General features: G+C 44.9%; 1 protein-coding gene across 3 annotated transcripts in view; it reads right to left on the reverse strand.

The window, feature by feature from the left end:
- The window catches only part of PHF20 (PHD finger protein 20), an 89607-nt gene that overhangs the window by 38456 nt on the left and 31566 nt on the right, over window positions 1-19585 (reverse strand). For all 3 annotated transcript variants that reach the window (XM_060231030.1, XM_060231029.1, XM_060231028.1), the window contains exons 3-6: window positions 14956-15127; window positions 14133-14217; window positions 3694-3773; window positions 2564-2948 (exon numbers count right to left, since the gene is read on the reverse strand). In XM_060231030.1, the coding sequence (XP_060087013.1) occupies window positions 2564-2948; window positions 3694-3773; window positions 14133-14217; window positions 14956-15127 (722 nt within the window). The remainder of the gene's footprint in view (window positions 1-2563; window positions 2949-3693; window positions 3774-14132; window positions 14218-14955; window positions 15128-19585) is intronic.

Genomic DNA, 19585 nt, shown 5'->3' on the forward strand with positions numbered 1-19585 from the left:
TGATGGCACCTGGGTTTTTTGGCCACTGTGTGACAGAGTGTTGGACTGAATGGGTCATTGGCTTCTCTTATGTTCTTAAGACAGATCCTTCAACAAACCTGAAAAATACCTTAGGTTTGCAGAAAAATATGAAATCTAGACAAAATACATTGGGCGCTTAAAAAAAAGAAAAAGAAATCAAAACAATAAAATGAGCTCCCAATGTTTTAATAAACAGATGCCCTCAGTGGCTGTTGTCAGACAATCACAACACTTTGGCCAGTATTCTATATTTGGTTCCTGTCAGTAAGAGACAGGAGGAAGGGACAGGAGCCTTTCTGGGGCTGCTTTGACCTTTGAAAAGAGGACTCACTGGAGCCAGGCCTGACAGCAACCACTAAGCAACCCGATATCCCCCTAACTGCATGACTCATCCAGGCCTTGCTGCTTGCTATTATTCAATAACAGCCACCCCATAAAAGCCAGTGCAGTATAGTGGTTAGAATTTCAGACTGGGACCTCAAATCTCCATTCTACTGTGGAAACTCACTCAGTGACATTTGTCAAGCATGGTGAAATTCCATTGATAATTGACTGTGTAAGGGTCCTGCCTAACCTGGTCTGTGAAACATCATTTTTATTTATTTATTCTATGACTTATATCCCGCCCTTCCCATAAAATGGCTCATGGAGGATCCACTGTTCTTAGCTTGTTATTCTTTCCCTTCCCCCTTCTTGCTTTATGGCTATTAATTAGAAGTAGTGAGAACTGAAACCAAGTAATCAGCACCTTCCCGTACATTCCGGTAAGGGAGTGAGAGACATCTGGAGAAAGCAAGGACACAGTCCTGATAACACTATAGGAATGTAGACATTCATGATAGTTTGGGTGAATGCTACCCCGCAACCCCATCCCTTGGAATCCCTTTGAAGTAGGGCTTAAAGTATTGTATCAATGTGTATTTGGCATTACTCTCAAGAACCTGTTACCAAAGTATCGGTCTATCAATAAACGTAGTCTTTGTATCAACTTCAACTCGTCATTGAACCCGCATGCTTGACACACAATCAGTCAGTCACACAATCTCAGCCTAACCTACCTCACAGGGTTGTTGTGAGGATATGGAGGAGAACGATGCAAGAACATCAGAAAAATAAGAAGAGCATGATGCATCAGGCCAATAGTTCATTTAGTCTAGCTTCCTGTCTCACACAATGGCCAACCAGTTCTGTTGAATGGCCAACAGAGCATAAAGGTCAAAGCATTCCCTTCCTTGATGCTTCCTCCTGGTTCTGAGATCCAGAAGCTTAATGCCTCTGAATGTGGAGGCTCTCCTCAGTCACCATGGCTAGTAACCATCAATACACGTATCCTCCAGCAATCTATCTAATCCCATTTTAAAGTTGTTCATTCTTGTGGCCATCACTACATCCTCTGGCAGCAAATTCCGCATTTTAATCACTCTCTGTATAAAGTAGTATTCCCTTTTATCTGTCCTGAACCTACTGCCCATCAGTATTGAGTTCCCACTGTGGAGAAAGGGAGGGCATATATTAAGTAAATAAGTAGGATGGGGACAGATAAAAGTAGATTGGTGGGTGGGAGTGAAAGAGAGAAGGACGAGGGGAAAGGTGAGGATATCAGATTTGCTAGGATGAGTGAAAGAGGAAACAGTGTGGGGAAGACATACAGGACAAAATGACGTGCCTCCGCAGTCCTTGCAGGTTTCCCCCAGTGCAAATGGGCTCAACTTTGCTGGCACTGCACTATTGCACCATATTTTGCCCAGGGAGGGGCTGCCAGGCTGGGGGAGGGAAGGAAGGATGGCTGAAGACAGGATGGCAGATGAGATAAATGTAGGTTGGCTGGTGAGTGGACAGAAGAAAGCAGGAAAAAGGGGAAGGCTATGGGGGCTTTCAGGAAAGGGAAAGAGGATGTTGTAAGAGAGGGGGAAATGGGATGCCCCCCCCCACAAGTCCCTCTGTGTCCTTCACTTGTAATAATAATCGTGTGCCATCAGGTTACAAATGACTGATGGCAACCAGTGGACCAAGGGGTTTTCAAGGCAAGGGCTAAGCAGAGGTGGTAGCCACTGCCTTCCTCCATATAGCAACCTAACTTCCTTGGTAATCTCTCCTCCAAGTAGTAACTGTAGTCAACCCTGCTTAGCTTCCAAGATCTGATAAGTAATGTATTAGGATACAATACTCGTCCCTGTTTCTCTCTCCCTTGGTTCTCCATACAGTTATGGCACTGCAGACAACTTTCTTCCTGTGGTGCAAAATTACATGCAGTAGACTTGTTTGTGATGTACATAGGCAAAGAACAACAGGCAAAACAAGGAACATCACCATGAGATTCTCCTCATTATCAAAAATTTACTAATTTTTTAAAATGAAAATAAAAATCTAGAATGTGAAATCTAGAAAGGTCTAGAAAGTGAAGATCAAGGTCCTATGGATGCTTGAGCTCTCAAATGTGTGATGCACAGAAAAATTTGTGTATGCTGGGCTCCTTGCATATACAAGAGAAAGCACCTCTTATAAGAATATAGGAAAACCAGTCATGAATGTTAAAACTGACCTGCTGGTGGTACCACGGGAGGCCTACCCCGCCGTCTTTTTGTTTCTTTAAGATTTTCTGGTGGGGTTTTCACACTGTCATTTTCAGGTTTCTTTTCAATCTGGGTATCTATTGAAAATTCCCTATCATTCTCAGATATATTTTCTTTGTCCTCTTTCCCATCCTTTTGCAGAGCCTTTTCAGATACTTTGCTTTTTTCTGAAGCAATTATTAGCTTTCCTTCTTTATCAGGTTTAGACCTTCGTTCAATCTTTAACACCTTTTCATCCTTGTCTTTCTTTTTATTCTCAGCTGTTTTCCTCTGTTCTTTAAATTTTTCCCATCTTTCAGGAGATGAAGGGATTTCATTACTTCTTTCCTTGGGTCTTGGATTATTCACTACAGACTAAAAACAAAAGCGCAAAATATGATCTCCTTCAATTGCAAGATAGCTTATTTAAGACATTTAAAAATTAAGCAAGCAAATTAACAGAATCCTACAATTACAAGAATCTTGTGAATGTATAGCATTCAGCATTACTATTGTTTATGGATTTTTTTCCCACCCATACAATAGGTTAACATGAGAACAGATGCAAATCTATAAATTCATATACAAGATAAAACAGGTAGCACATCTGACAACAGTCAAAGTTCACAAAAGACTATGGCTGCATCTATACGGCAAGGATTCTCTGTTACCTGACACTGCCACTATGAATGCAGAGCATTCACATGAGATTTTTCTGCATGCTTTCGTTTGGATGCCAAATGAGAGCAAAACCTATGTGAAAGCAACCTATGTGGAAGACAGCAGGCAAAAATGTCTGTAGTCTTTAATGCTTATATGAACAATATGGAATAAAACAAGGATGGATATCATATCATCTGTTGAAAACAGATGTTCCAACTCTGTACCTTAGACTGATAAACAGAAGATAACTTTCTTCAGTATGAATCTTGCATGTAAAAAGTAGACCAGTCCTCTACAAATCTATTGATTAAGTATACAATGTATAAAAATCAGCTTTTAACATTTAGGCTCCAATGAACAGAAGAATTAGCAACCTTGTGGTTTATCTGTTCCCAAGCAAATTTAATATTAACACATTTTATTTAATTAATTTTAATTAATTTAAAATCTTTCCTACCTGATCTTTGGAAAAGGCTTTGACATGTATATTCTTTACTGTCTGAACTACACCATCATAAAATTTCACAGTGTAAGTACCTGGAATTTAAACAGAAAAGTCAGAATGAACAGTATGATTTATTCTGTGCTGAGTCAATTACTTAAAATAAAGAAGTTGACATGCATACAATGTGCTGAAAAACTAATGTAAACAAGATGCATGTGCCACAGAATAAGTGATTCTTGGTATCTTAAGATACCAAGGCCAACCTTTTCCCAGCTCACTTTCGGAGAAGTTATGGAATCTGATCCTATATTTCTGAGAGCAGAAGCTTCCATTCATCAGCACATCTTTCCACAGCATCTCTTTAAAAGTACTGCTGGTCCTAAAGCTACCAGGCACAGTAAGTCTAAAGTGAAGAGGAACAATGTAAAACCATTCTAATTTTGCTCTTGGACCAGTTAAAAGTCTACCCACCACATTCCTCTAACTATGAAAGCATGAGGTAGAGCCAATATTGCTCAATTCCCTCTCCTCACTGAGCCCCCCCCCCAATGTCCATGGTAGACTCACAACCAGCATAATGCATTTTTTTGGGTCTGCAGAGGACTTGCATGGGAAGAAGGTGATGGGGGAAATCTGCCTCCATGACCACAACCTTAAGATCCAAACCATAGTGTGTATTTTTGATATAACAGTCATGAAATGGAAAGTGTCAACAAGTTGTAACCAACTCCATCGGGTTTGCAAGACAAGATGTTCAGAGGTGGTTTGCCATTGTCTGTCTCTGTGTCATACCCTGGACTTCCTTTGGGGGGGGGGGTTCCTATCCAAATACTATACAGGGTTCACCTTGCTAACTTCCCAAATCTGATGAAATTGGGGCTATTCTGCTCAGGGAAATTCTGAAATATATGCAATGAAAACACAATTTTGTCTTTTTTACAAATCATTCTATTGAAAAATAATTACGCAATTAAGGGCACCAGAGATAAAAGATTACTAGGCCTCATTCAACTGCCAAAGTTCACTGTTCCCATCCAACTGCCAAAGTTCACTGTTAAAACTGAGGGCCATTTATCAAATTCATACAATCTAGACAAAGGAGTTAAATAAGGTTGTTTAAGCTCCCTTGCTGTTTAATTTATATTTAAACTATCTTGCTTCAAACATTGATGAGTTTTGCTATCCCCCTAAACTTGCCGACATTAGTGTCCCAATTTTTTAAGTTCCTAACTATTGTAGGGACGAAACTCTATTGATTAACTATAATAAATCTAAGGTTTTACTGTTCTCTAGAAGCAAGAGAAGGGCTCCTACAGGTTGGTTTATAGATAAAAACATAACTGAACAAGTAAAACCTTTTTCTTATTTAGGTATCCTGTTATCAGCTGATCTATCCAGGAAATCTCATTTTACGGCTGCATTTAATAAGGCAAAACTGTGTTCTGGAGCTATCTGAAATGTCTTTCATTCCAAAGTGAGCAGATATACATCTGGAGCTCTTCAGGTTTTCAACCTGAAGGTCGTCCCATTAGTTTTCTTTGGATTTTCAATCTGGGTAAATACAGTTACAGAGAAAATTGATGTTACACTCTCCCAGTTTTTAAGACTAATGAAGACTATTGTGTTTCTAATATTGGCTTGCGGGCAGAATTTCAGCAGAAAACTTTAAGGTAGAGCATGGGTCCTTGCTTTTAAACCAAGAATAAAAATTTTGTTTTCTGAGGACAGCCTACTTGCATGGGGTGTGCAAAAAAAAAAAAAATAGTATTTTGGGGGGTTGGGTGAACTGAACCCAAAAGAATCACAAAAATCTGGTAATCCTGATTATTTTCCTGAATCCCAATATCATACCAATATTGGGGTTCAGGAATAATAGGAAATACAATATTTTTTGGCTAGGCATTTAAAGTGATAGTCCCTTTAAATGCATTTTGCAAGCTGTGGTGCAAGTGAACCCAGAAGGGTGAGGCTTCTGGGTTCACTTGCACCGTGGCTTGTAAAATGCATTAAAAGGGATGGTCCTTTTAAATGCGTTAGGTTTCTCCTGCCCCACGGTTTAAACACAACTTGGAGGGCAGGCAGAGGGGCAACCCGGGGAGATCTGCTGCCAGTTGGATGCCTTTAGCTTGCAGGGCACTCCCTCTCCTTTTGCACATGGATCACAGGATCTCCCCCCACCCAAGCCAATCTGCACACAGTTTGGAAGGCAGGTAGAAGGGCACCCAGGGGAGGTCCACTGCTACTCTGATGCCTCTAGCTTGCAGGGGGCCAGAAGAAGATGCAATTCAGAATCATTGTGCCAAGGCGAATAAACACCAAATAATATCGGCTTTTATCAGGATTCTCTATATCAGTAGCCAATTACAGTTTAGGGAATCCAATTTGGCTTAGGAAATATCTGAAAAATATTGCTACCAATAATGATTTTCCCAATTATCATACCCTTGGGTCAGGCCTTGAAAGAGATAATGATGGTGGTTGCAGGAACACTGAAATCACAAACACCTGCGAACCAAACTAAACCTTCTAATATTCACATTAATCACTTAGGGGAAATCTGGGTGCTTAGCCTCACATGCCCCTATTAAATAATCACTTACCCCCCTACTCTCCGGAAATTGTTTTCTTCCTACTCAGAGATAATGATCCAAAAATTACATCGGGTGTGGCTAAATATGTATCAGTCCTTTTAACCCTTGGTTCCAAATAGGATATCTAGAAATTTTCTGCTGCTCAAGATCATATATCTATGAGCTCCTAGGGTTGAAAGGAAAAGAAAATAATTAAATGATTAAGGGCAATGTGATGGCTAGAACTGTGTTGGCAGAAAACAAACGCCAAAGTTTTAAAAAGCACATTGTATAGCTCATTTGAAGAGCTATGATATGGTGGTGATAGTGGCAAAGGCTTTTCTCTGCCATTTCTTTGTAAGCTGATAATGCAAAATGTGATGGCTTTTAGAAGTAAGACTTAAAGTAATAGGGATTCAGCATGAAACCATGATAATACTGTGTGATTCTCTGCTGATAAAATATCTCAGCACTGGTCCAAATTGGACGCCAATTCAAAAGATCAAGTAGCAGAACTTTCAGAAACTTCATCTAATCAGTTTTTACAGGCAGTTCTGAATAGCTCTCCCTGAACAATGTTCTAATCTGATGGGATCTTGGGGATTGTAATGCCAAGCACTTTGTAATTTGGACCATCTGAATAAAACCTGGGCTGAGCATTTTGCAATTAACCTAAAGTCTGGGCTTGGCCTTAGATCACGGCTGTTTTCAGCCTTGTATAAATTGTGTGGGTGGAATCAGAACTAATTTAGGACATTGTTATTATGGCCTATCCCCTGTGTTAAATTTGTAATGGGAGTTCTGTTGGGTTGTATACTTCATTTAAATTTGTATTGTGTTGTTTTACTTCATAACCCATTTTAAACCCCAATATAGGAGAAAAGCAAGTTAAAATATTTAAATAAATATTCCCTACTTGCTATTTGAAACATTTGGGGGCAAAGTGTAACAATTTCTTTGAGAATCAGAATTTTCTGCGATTCTAAATATTCACTTTTTGTTTTAAAAGATCATGGCTCAGTACCAACATATCTGGTTTACTATTCTTGCACAGAGTTAACAGAAAAACAGTTCCACAGTTTCCTGGATGACTCATCTGCCATCTATTTCACTGTTTTCTTACTTTAGGACAGAGGCTGCTCTTATTCAACTGTACTGTCTCTGAACACAGTCAGATAAGGGAAATTTGCCTCTATTAAATCTTCTACCAGCTTTCAAAACAGTCTTTAAAACAAAGTTGTGTTGAAATTGTTTTGGTCTTTGGCCTGAATGTATCCAGAATGTCAAGGGAGAGCCAATGATGAAAAGCACAGGCAAAGTGGTGTCCAGCTTTGCCCCCTCTCCCACCCCATGCACCTTGGACTGGCCAATGAGAAGGAGGAGGAAGTTTGCTTCCCCTTCAGCCAGCTTTTCAGCCTTTTTTCAGGTAAGGAAAGTGTGGGAGTGGGAATGGCAGTAGAAGAAGGCTGGGTTCCTTTCCAGGACTATTTTGGCCTTGCAGTCTACCTTTGATGGGGGCTGGCTGTTTATACCTAAAGTTGTGTGAAACTTTTATGTTAATACCTAGATGCCCCAGGTGAGCCTGATTTCATCAGATTTTGGAAGCTAAGAAGGGTCACTGGTTACTATTTGGATGGGAAATCACTAAGGAATTCCCATGGTCACTCTGCAGAGGAAGGAAACAGCAAACCACCTCTAACTACCTCTTGCCTTGAAAAAAGACAGGTTGCTTACCTGTAACTGTAGATCTTCGAGTGGTCATCTGTGCATTCACACTTGTGGGATGTACTGCGCCTGCGCTGGTCCCCAGTCGGTATCTGTAAGAAAGCCCGGGAAAAATTTCCGCGGACGGCGCCACTGGGCATGCGCCGGCGCCCCACTGCGCAGGCCCAACGGCGCCACCGCGGCAATCCCACCAGTTCCTTCTTGACCGCTGAAAGCCCCTAAGGAAGGGAGACCGTCAGCAGTGGGGAAGGAGGGTGGGTAGTGTGAATGCACAGATGACCACTCGAAGATCTACAGTTACAGGTAAGCAACCTGTCTATCTTCTTCGTGGTCTCTGTGCATCACACTTGTGGGAGATTAGCAAGCAAGTCATACCTGGAGGTGGGAAGACGGTCAACCGGAGATGACAGATTGTAGCACCGCAGTCCCCAACCGGGTCCTCTGCTGAGCATGCACGTCCAACGCGTAGTGCTTCATGAAAGCATGCGGGGACGACCAGGTAGCAGCTTTGCAGACATCAGCCAGAGGCACGCCCTTCAGGAACGCCACCGATGTCGCCATCGCTCGTGTGGAGTGGCCACGTACAGGTCCAGGCAGTGGCCTCTTTGCTAGGAGGTAGCAGAGCTTGATGGTCTCTGTCAACCATTTCGAGAATCTCTGTGAAGAAATCTTGTCACCCATTCTGGGTGCGGTGTAGGAAACGAATAACTGCTGTCCCTTACGGAAGGACTTGGATCGGCTTAGGTAGAAAAGCAGGGCACGCCGGACGTCTAGGGAGTGAAGCCGACGCTCCTCGTCCGAGAAGGGGCTAGGGAAGAAAGCGGGGAGCCACACTTCCAGGTTGAGGTGGAATTGGGAGGGCACCTTAGGAAGGAAGTTGATATCAGGGGCCAGGGAGACGCCCGACTCTCTAAAGGCTAGGTAGGGGTAGTCACAACGCATCGCCGTGAGTTCCCCCACCCGGCGTGCGGAGGTGATGGCCACTAGGAAGGCAGTCTTCCAGGACAGAAGCTGCAGGGAACATGAGGCCATGGGTTCGAAGGGCCGCCTGGTTAATCTGTCTAGGACTATTGACAAATCCCACAGTGGGGTGGGGGGTTTGGACGGTGGATGCAGTCTAAATAGCCCCTTCATGAACTTCTTGGACTGGGGATGGGCGAAAACGGAGTACCCAGCCACAGGTTCGTGAAAGGCAGAAATGGCTGCCAAGTAGACCTTAATGGAGGAAAACACCAAGCCCGCGTCTACTAGGGACAACAAGAAATCAAAGACTGCCGGCAGGCCAGCCTCCCTAGGTGCGACTGGCCGGCCAGCCATGAAGTCCGAGAACCTCTTCCACTTCCTGTCATAGGATGCCCTGGTGGAGGGCTTCCTGCTATTCAACAGGACCTCCTGGACCCTACCCGAGAACTCTAAGGGTCTATGCGCCACGCCGTCAGTTTCAGGTGTGGCACGTTGTGGTGTAGCACCCGCCCCCGTTGGGACGACAGGAGGTCTGGTTCCGCTGGAAAGTGGTAGAAGTTCCCCCCCGACATGGTCAGTAGGGAGGCGAACCAGTTCTGGCGGGGCCACCAGGGGGTCACCAGGATACAGCGTGGCCTCTCCCTCGCTAACTTGTTTATTACCCTGGTCAGCAGAGGGAGAGGAGGGAACAGATAGAGGAAGCGGCCCTCCCACGGGATGAGGAGCCCGTCCCCCAGGGATGCAGGGTCTGCACCCCCTCTGGAGCAAAACATAGGGCACTTCTTGTTGCCTGCCGTGGCGAAGGCATCCAGCTGTGGGTACCCCCAGAGCTGGAAAACTGGTTGTAGGAAACGCCACTGAAGTTCCCACTCGTGCGGGGAGGCCCCCCCCCTGCTCAGAGAGTCCGCTTGAATGTTGAGGACCCCTGGGAGGTGTGCGGCCTTCACGAAGACGTCGTGCTGGATGCATTCCGTCCACAATTCTATTGCCAACGCACAGAGGCGGCGGGACACTGTCCCGCCCTGCCTGTTGATGTACGCCAAAGCGGTGGTGTTGTCTGTGAGTAGTGCCACTGTCCTCCCTATCAACTTTGGGCGGAAGGAACGAAGGGCAAAGTGAACCGCTAGTAGCTCCAGATAGTTGATATGGTGCACAGCCAGCTTGGGAGGCCACTGGCCCCCCACACACAGGCCTTCCATGTGGGCGCCCCAGCCCCACTGGGAGGCATCGGTGGTGATGGTCACTGAGGGCGGTGGGAGGTGGAAGGGAGCTCCCTGGCAGATATTGTCTCTGGATCCCCACCACTGGAGCGATTGGAGCGTCATAAGGGGAATAGTGAACCTCTTTCGAGGTGAGTCTCTGTTCGGGCGAAACTGGCGAAGAAACCATAGCTGTAGGTCCCTCATCCTCAGTTTCGCGTAAAGAAGCACGCTTGTCGTTGCTGCCATCAGTCCCAGCATTCGCTGAAGTTGCTTTACTGTGCCCCAGCCTTGGTTCTGGAGTAACTGTACTGAGTTGGTGATGTCCTCTGCCCTTTGGGCGGGGAGGAAAGCTCGATGGAGGTTTGTGTCCAGCACTGCCCCTATGAACTGCACTGTCCTTGATGGAGTGAGATTTGACTTTTCTAGATTGACCTGCAGGCCCAGGGCATCGAGAAGGTGCAGTGTGGCTGTGATGTGGGTAGACAGACTTTCTCTTGAATTGGCTACCAGGAGCCAGTCGTCTATGTATGGGAAGACTATCACCCCCTGCAGCCGCAGGTAGGCGGCCACGACGCTCATCATCTTTGTAAACACCCTGGGTGCCGTGGAGAGCCCGAAGGGTAGGGCAGTGAACTGGAAGTGTTGTGAGCCTATTGCAAACCTGAGAAACTTTCTGAACTCTGGGTGGATGCTGATGTGAAAGTAAGCATCCTTGAGGTCTAGAGTGGCCATCCAGTCTCCTTGGTTGATGAGGGGCAGGATGGACTGCAGTGTGGACATCCTGAACTTTCGATACAGGATGAATTTGTTCAGATTCCGGAGGTCCATGATGGGCCTTAATCCCCCATCTCTCTTCGGGACTAGGAAGTAGCGGGAGTAGAAACCACCCGTTCTGGTTTCCGATGGTAATTTCTCTATGGCTTGTTTCTGTAGGAGGGTGTCCACCTCCGCCAGCAGAGGTGGGGATGGGGGGGTGGTGATCACCACTGACTGTGTTGGAATCTGAGCAAAGTCTATTTTGTAGCCCTCTTGGATGACAGAGAGGACCCACCTGTCTGAGGAGACCAGCTCCCAGGTAGGCAGGAAAGGGCGAAGGCGGATGGTGGGCTGGGTGGTGGCAACGACGCGTGGTGCAGGAAAGTCAAAGCCCCTGCTTGGCGGGGCGGGTGCCCTTCGGTTTGCCTGATGGCTGGGCACTGTAGCGCCCTCTGTTGTTGCCCGAGTAGGCCTGCTTGTCGGGCTGTGGAGGGCGTGGTCGCCACTGTTGGTCCGAAGATGGCTTATGCGGAGTCTTTCTCGACCAGGACCTGCTCCACTGTCTGGCTCTGGGTTGTCTGGGAAGTGGCTGCACCCCAAGGCTCCTAGAGATCTTAAGGTTCTTATCTAGTTCCTGCAGTGCGGTGTCCGTGGTGGAACTAAAGAGTCCGTCCCCTTCAAATGGCAGGTCCTCGATAAGCGCCCTGGTGTCTTGTTGCAGGGCGGTCGATCTCAGCCAGGAGTGCCTGCGAATGGAGACAGCGGACATGATTGCCGCAGCTGAAACGTCCACTAGGTGCTTGGCTGCTGTTAGTTGCTGCTTTGCGACCTTCTGGCCCTCGTGCAGCAGTGCCTTGGCAGTGGTTTTCTTGTCATCCGGTAGGAAGGACAGGAGGGGGGACAGCTGCTCCCACATGGCGTATTGGTATCTGGCCATACAGGCCGTATAGTTCGATACCTTGGCGCCGAGGGACCCCGCCGAGTAGATCTTCCTCCCCATGGCGTCGAGTTTCTTCCCCTCCTTGTCAGGGGGGGTAGAGTGCACCTTACGTGACCTCGAGGAAGAGGAGACGATGGCTGAATTTGGTCTAGGATGCGTGAACAGAAATTCAGCCCCCGCCTCTTGGACCTTGTACATGTGGTCCAGTTTTCTTGAAGACACCGGTGCAGAGGATGGCTTCTTCCACGGATCCTTGAGCGCCTGGAGCATGACCTTTGTCATTGGGAGGGAGACGGCTGGAGAAGTGTCCTTCTGGACGATATCAAAAACACTATCGTCCACGGTTGGCTTGGGTTGAGAGATGGGGAGGGAGATGGTCGCTGCCATTCTTTTGACCATCTCCGCATAGGAGCGTAGGTCCTCAGAGGGCGAGACTGGGAGGTCCTCTGACGTGTTGGGGTCCGGTGAGGGCTCCCAGGTTCTCTCCTCGTCGCTTTCCGACCCCGACGGGGAGGACTCTCCTCGGCCCGAGCGCTCCGATAGGCGCGGTGATGGCTCCCTTCGCGGCGACCGGGTCGGTGTCGGTGTTCGGCGCGGAGGCTCCGTCGGTGTGACGCGTTTGTCCCGAGGAGTCGTGGCCGATCCTTGAGGATGCTTGGACCGATGCGATGTCCTGGAGAGCGAGGATAGCTCAGATTGATGCTCCCAGTCCGGGTGGTCGAGTGGCTGATGCCAATGATATTGGGGGCAGCAGGGATACGTCGACTGCCATCGATGGTGCTCCCAATGCGGCATCGATGGGTAGTGGCGTGGCTCGACCGAAGGCTCCCTTGGCCTCACGCGCTTGGGTGCCGCAGGCGTTGTCACGTCGACCGGTGGAAGAGACTCGACGTCCGATGCCGAGTCGAAGCTCCGCTGACGAGACGCCACCGATGGAGACCGACGGGTGAGGTCGATCTCCACGTCGTGTGTCGAGGACTGCAGCCGATGGTCGCTGGGTCCAGGCGTCGGGGAGGTACGACGTCGATGCGCGCTAGCCCGTGGAGTTGAAGGGCTGCGTGGTCGATGGCCGCTAGCCCGCGGAGTTGGAGGGCTGCGTGGTCGATGGCCGCTAGCCCTTGGTGTCGGAGGGCTGCGCTGCCTTCTCGCGCTAGCCCCTGGAGTAGCGGGGGTGCGGAGAGGAGAGGGGGGAACCCTTCTCACTGGGTCGGTGCCGATCGGTGCCGACACGTCGGGGGGAGGCGGAGGGGAGCGTGGCCGTTTCCGCTTCTCCTTGCTCTTCGCCTTCTTAGAGGATTCATGTCCCGAATCCTCCCGTCGTTTCTTCTGGGGCCTCTCGACCGACTCGTCGGTGGGCCGTTTCGCCGACTGCTGCTCCTTCTGCGGGACAACGTCGACCGGGGCTGCATCGGCCGATGGGGCCTTCGGGGTTTGGGCGGCAGCCATTTTCGGTACCGATGCCGAGGAAGACGCCGTTTGCTTCAGAGGGCGAAGTGCCGAGGCAGTTAGTGCGGCCGAGAGCCTAGCCGCTCTATTCTTTCTGGTCTGCTTCGAAAAGCGGAGGCAATGCGGGCAGGCTTCCACGCGGTGTCCTTCGCCGAGGCAGAGCAGACACAAAGAGTGGCCGTCGGGAGGGGCGATTTTCTTGCCGCAGGCCTGGCACCTCTTAAAAAATCCCCAGCGACTGTCCATAGACAGCGGTCGCTGGGAAAAATCCTCTCAGAATCCTCTGAGAGGAGGAAAAAACTAGGGGCGAGGGGGGGGAAGTCCCGGAGGACAAGAAACCCCACCGCGACACGCACCCGAACGAAAACGCACTTTTTTTTTTTTTTTTTAAACTAACTAACTATGGAACTAACTAACTACTACACTACAGAAAACAATAAACAGGCTAATATTTACAGGAGGCTCGGGGAAAAAGGGGTAGAAAAAACCCAAAGCTCACCGACCGGGAACACGAGGAAACACAACTCTTCGCGCAGCGGTCAGAAAGGAACTAGTGGGATTGCCGCGGTGGCGCCGTTGGGCCTGCGCAGTGGGGCGCCGGCGCATGCCCAGTGGCGCCGTCCGCGGAAATTTTTCCCGGGCTTTCTTACAGATACCGACTGGGGACCAGCGCAGGCGCAGTACATCCCACAAGTGTGATGCACAGAGACCACGAAGAAGATCCTACAGGGTCGATATCAGTTGGCTGTGACTTGACAGCACTATACACACAAACATGCACACACTCAGAGCCTTAGCTGGCTTTGTAGGTAATTAAGGCAAGATTAAAACGTTTTAATAATGTCTTACCATCCTTGTTGACAGAAGTAACTTTGGCTGGATAAAAACGACAATCGGACCAACAAGCCAACACCTGATCATTTGTATGAAATCCCTTTAAAAAGAAAAGAAACAAGTCTAACCTATAAAAGTGCAGGCAGAAATATATTGCTTCATTATAGTGTTAACACAGTAGCTAATACTACTGACATAATGTAAATGTAGCAAATAAATACTACTGACATGACATAATATAAAATACTCTATACATGACACATATAGTCAGTATTTAGATAGTTTTAAAACAAAAAAAATCTGGATAAAATTATGTCCCATGTATTTTTAATTGGATATAACTGTAACTAGTTGTTGTTGGCTGGGTTACTCTTGCATTTATTATTGTGTTTTATCTAAATAAAAAGTATATAAACACTCAAGAGATAGAAAACTCCAATGCAAAAAAGGCTAACAAGAATCTGTGGGTTAAAAACAAAGTTTCAAGCAAGAAACTGAATATCCCTATCACAGGCAACTTTAAAACTTTTGGGCCTCAGTCCCTTTATCACCTATCTTGGCCAACCTAAAAATAAAAAAGTTACAGTCATTCTGAATAGGCTAATTGTAAACTCTTCATTGACTGCTTAAGCCATTTTAAGTTGTTTTAAACTTTTGTAAGCCACAATGAGCAGTTCTCTGGAGGGGCAGCTATAAATAATAAAACATATTAAGGAAAATCTACAAGAACAAGATAGCAATTACAATTTAACTTCAAGCTCTTAAGGGCCTTCTAGATTAAACATTTGTATGCAATTCTCCCAAAGTGGAAAAGACACAAAGATTTTTTTTTACTTACAGAAGATACTTCTTCTTCGTGTAATCCTTCCTTTCGTAGCTGTATTTTTTCTAAAGGACGCAAATAAGGGCTGTCCCAACAAAACCATTCATCATAGCGATGATTCCAGCGTTTAAAATGGATAAGTACCTTCCCTTCCTCATAATCAATTTCTTCAATGTGTGCTGGATACCTAAATCAAATAAAGTTAATTTAAAATATTCTTGCTAAGAAAAATGGCTATGTGTCTCTCAAATAATTCACAAGCTAGAATGCAAATCCATACTTTTTAGCAATGGTGTCTGCTTGGGCTATTAAAAGTTAACAAGTGATGATATCATTTGAGTAAATACTATTTCCATGTAGCAATTGTTTCATGTTGAATAATTTCATTAACAGGATCAGGGAGCCCAACCTGTGAGCAGGGTGTAACAATGGAAAGAAGACTCACAAGTATGATGGAACAGGAAGGAGAATGGTGGTATGTGTTGTATGAAAAATGTGGGCCAAGCAGAAAGAAAATACTGGGGGCAAGAAAAGACTTTGGTTTTCCCCAGCTAATCACAGCATAAGTTCATTCTAAGATGTGGGTTCTCTCTTCTGTTCTTTATCCCTGAGACTTCTATTTACTCTGTACAACCTCTTGACTTCAAAGAACAGAATAAATATGAACATTGGCTTAAAAGAAGAGCAACAAATTAAGAGTTAAGCCATTTATTTAGAAAATTTTATGCCACCTCTCCAGGTGGCACCTCTCCAGCCCAAGGTGGCTTATAAAATAAAAAATAATAAAAAAGTAATGTTAAAAGTTATCAATAAAAGATACTAATGAAAAGCTCAGCTTGACTATACAGACCTCAAAAACAAATCACTGAGGACAGCTTAAAATAACGATTTACAGACTACAATGCTGTTAAAAAAAGCAACCCCCTAATTAAAAGCCCGATTGAACAAAAACACTTTGGTTTGGCACCTAAAAGAAAGCTACATAGGTGCCATGTGAGCCTCAAAGGGAAGGCTATTCCACAAGACAAAGAAGAGTGGTAACTAACTATTAAGCTAACAAAGAAAAGTGGTAACTGTCAGCCCCGCCAATAACAATGCTGTAGAGATTGTATACAAAATTAAATCTATTTTAAAATTAAGAACAATACTTTCTTGATGGTTCATTCTATTCTCCACTAGTTAAAATACTCTTCTGAAAACACTGGAAAAATAATACTAAATAAAAATCCCTGGACCAAGGGAGGTCAAACTGAAAATAACTCGGGAGCAGGCCTTCTCAGTAACGGCCCCTCATTGGTGGAACCAATTACCAGAGGAGGTTCAAGCCCTGTGGGACTATAGTCAGTTCCGCAGGGCCTGTAAAACTAGCCTTTTTCAAATGGCCTATAAGATTGAATCCTGAAATGACACCTAGCCATCTGATATATATCCAATATGTCCGCATTGTAGCATCTGAACTGAAACAGTTTTAACTAATTATTTATTAATTATTTATTCAATGTATTTTAATGTATTTTACCGTACAATGTATTAAATGTACTCATGGTACTTCCATGTCTGTGAGCCGCCCTGAGCCTGCTTCGGCGGGGAGGGCGGGATACAAATAAAAATTATTATTATTATTATTAAATGCTTCATACTGCCTGAAGAAACTTTCAGCAGCGCAACATCCACATGGGTGCAAAAGCCCTCAAGCATCTCTGCTTGTCATGGAGAATTATTCCCTGTTGATGACAGCAGTCAAAGCTTGGAAATAGATTTCATCATTCTGTTTTGCTGGCAGGGATTTTTAGCCCTAAAGGGAAAGATTGCTCAGGGCAATGTAGAAAACATTCAAGACAAGAGTGAGAAATCGCAAGTTCAAGCAAGATGGCAAGCTGTCTGTCTAAGGCACATGATCATTCACACAAGTTCACAACAGAATATATGCTAAATATATAGCATCCAAAATCATAGGTAAAGTGGTAAAGCTGCAGTACTGCAATCCTAAACTCTGCTCACAACCTGAGTTCGATCCTGGTGGAAGCTGGGTTCAGGTAGCTGGCTCAGCCTTCCATCCTTCCAAGGTCGGTAAAATGAGTACCCAGTTTGCTGGGAGGAAAGTGTAGGTGACTGGGGAAGGCAATGGCAAACCACCCTGTAAAAAGTCTGCCGTGAAAACGTTGTGAAAGCAACATCACCCCAGAGTCGGAAATGACTGGTGCTTACCTTTACCTACCTTATTTAAAAGCAAACAATAATGATAGCAGCAACAACAAAAAACTTTATATATAATTTTATTGTTTTACAAGATTGCTATTGCAATCACATCTATACTGAAACTCAGGAAGGTATTCCCCAGGCAACAGACTCATTGCTATTTCAACTTTGGTATGCTATCTGATTATTTTTCCTTTCTTAAGTTAAGGATTTAAATAAAAGGTTAGATTCTATGCAGCACCAAGAGTTCCGATGATTTAGATTCTATACACTGGCTAGGAGCATCTTCCTGCTACAAGCCTCAAAAAAGTGCTGATTTGGGGAGCAGGGGTGGGAGTGGAGGCTGCATAAATGAAAATCTTTGCAAACATATGTGACTGCACTGACATGCACTGAGATCCATGAAAACCAGCTTTGGTGAAACATGCAGGAGGGGTAATTCTGCCTCCTTTCCCTTCCTCAAGTGCAGCTGTTCATGTTGAGTGTCTTTCCATAGGTCTTCCAGCCTCTGGTATCACCTTTTCAAGGCTTGCAAGTGCCTGCCAGGAACAGTGGGTGGTGTTTTATGCTGTAAGAGCACATGCTCTAACACAGAGTATTCTGAATATTTGTAACAATACTTTCCAAATTTCAGTTATGGTAGAGCCTTTAAACTATTTTAAATCCCAAACCAACTCAACCATAACCCAAATTCTCCAGTACCTAATGTATTAATCTAGGATTATTATACTTCCAGATTATAGCACAAAAAACACCAGTTACCAGTTTCAACGCATCTATGTTGTTTCCTGACCCTTCCACTTCCTACTCATCACCAACTGCTACTGCAGGGCTATTCTAGAGTTTCTCCCAGCTGTTTTAAGAGGGACCTAAAGCACGAACAGCCATACACTTCAGCTTCCATTCATGAAATAGCCTGTAGTGCCACATCAACTGTGTCAACTCACTTTCAGTAAATGAAGACTGTAAGCCCTTGAGCCCTTAAAAACAAAACAGTGATTTAAAACTAATAATAAGTATAATTTCCATCATTTAGCATACCATTGAGCTGCTTAAACAATGTCATACTTGTCATTTATATTCTACAACACTAATAAAATAGATAAAATCTCTCGAGAACCAGACAATTAAAGCAAAAATTTCTAATCCAACCTATCATGCTGGTTCTGGGTGAGTAACAATAATCTAATTAAAAATATCTCCATCATAAAGAGTATGCATTTGAGTTTTTCTTAAGCTTTTGCCTCTCTTGAGTTGAATGAATTGGTCACATTTAATTTCGCTTTTCATTACAAGCTTACTTCATTTATATCCCATTCTGGATATAACTGGAACTGGAACACAAAGCAGTTTACACCATTCTCCTCGCCTTCATTTTATCCTCACAACAACCCTCTGAGATAAGCTGAGTGTGTGTGACTGGTCCAAGGTCACCCAGCAAGCTTCTGAGGCAGGGTGGAAATTTAAATCTGGGTCTCCCAGATCCTAGCCTGACATTCTAACCACTATACCACCCTGCCTCTGAAAATATTTAAAGTTTTTTATTGAACCTTCTAAAACCAAGCTTTACAACATATGTAAAGTGTCGAGTATGCTTGTAGACTAGAATTTCCGGTGCTTAAATACTATTATTTCTTCAAAATTACAAATTGTATGGGTTATATAAATGAAGAAAGACCTCTGAAAAGCTGATGCTGGAAGTTATAGGACTGGAATGGACAAAAAGCCATGCAGCCTTGAGGGTTGCAGTAAGGGAGAAGAACCAAGTAACATCCATCTTCCCCTTTCCAAATTCTGCTTTTGTTGACACAAAGATGAGGCAGGGGCATTTTCACCCAGGTCCTCTTCCTCACTGAAACCCTCACCCCACTGTGGGTTTTGTCCATGCAGGTCTAGCTTCAGTTTTTTAGAGATCTCAAAAGTTGAGGGAGAAGTTGGGAGAGGAAAAAAATCAATGTCAGCAAATGATTTCTGTGAGCACTTGGTTGAATCCATTCTATGTGTCTTGCAAGCAAATGCAAAGTAATCTATATGCTCAGATCAGGGAGATCCGAGAGAGTGTTTTACAGCTTTACACTAGGTATAACTATAACTCCTCTTTTTGTGAAGTTCTGTTTAGTTCTTGCTAGGCCATCTTATCAAGAAAGGTTCTCTTGAAAATTATCAGCTGTTTCCAAAAGTCTCACTCATACTCTCCAGGCAATCACATGGTGCACTGTTAGCCTAGCAAACTGCATTTTCCCTTGCATCTCAGGTTTTTTACTTGCATGTTATAAGCAGTAAAATGGTTATTCAAAGATTGCTTTTATAAGGCCCCTCACCCCACTGTGGGTTTTGTCCATGCAGGTCTGGCTTCAATTTTTTAGAGATCTCAAAAGTTGAGGGAGAAGTTGGGAGAGGAAAAAATGTCTGTAAGTAACTGAACAACTGTTGAATAGTCTGGTAT

This window comes from Heteronotia binoei, chromosome 2 (genome assembly GCF_032191835.1).
Source record: "Heteronotia binoei isolate CCM8104 ecotype False Entrance Well chromosome 2, APGP_CSIRO_Hbin_v1, whole genome shotgun sequence".
NCBI classification, from domain to species: Eukaryota; Metazoa; Chordata; class Lepidosauria; order Squamata; family Gekkonidae; genus Heteronotia; species Heteronotia binoei.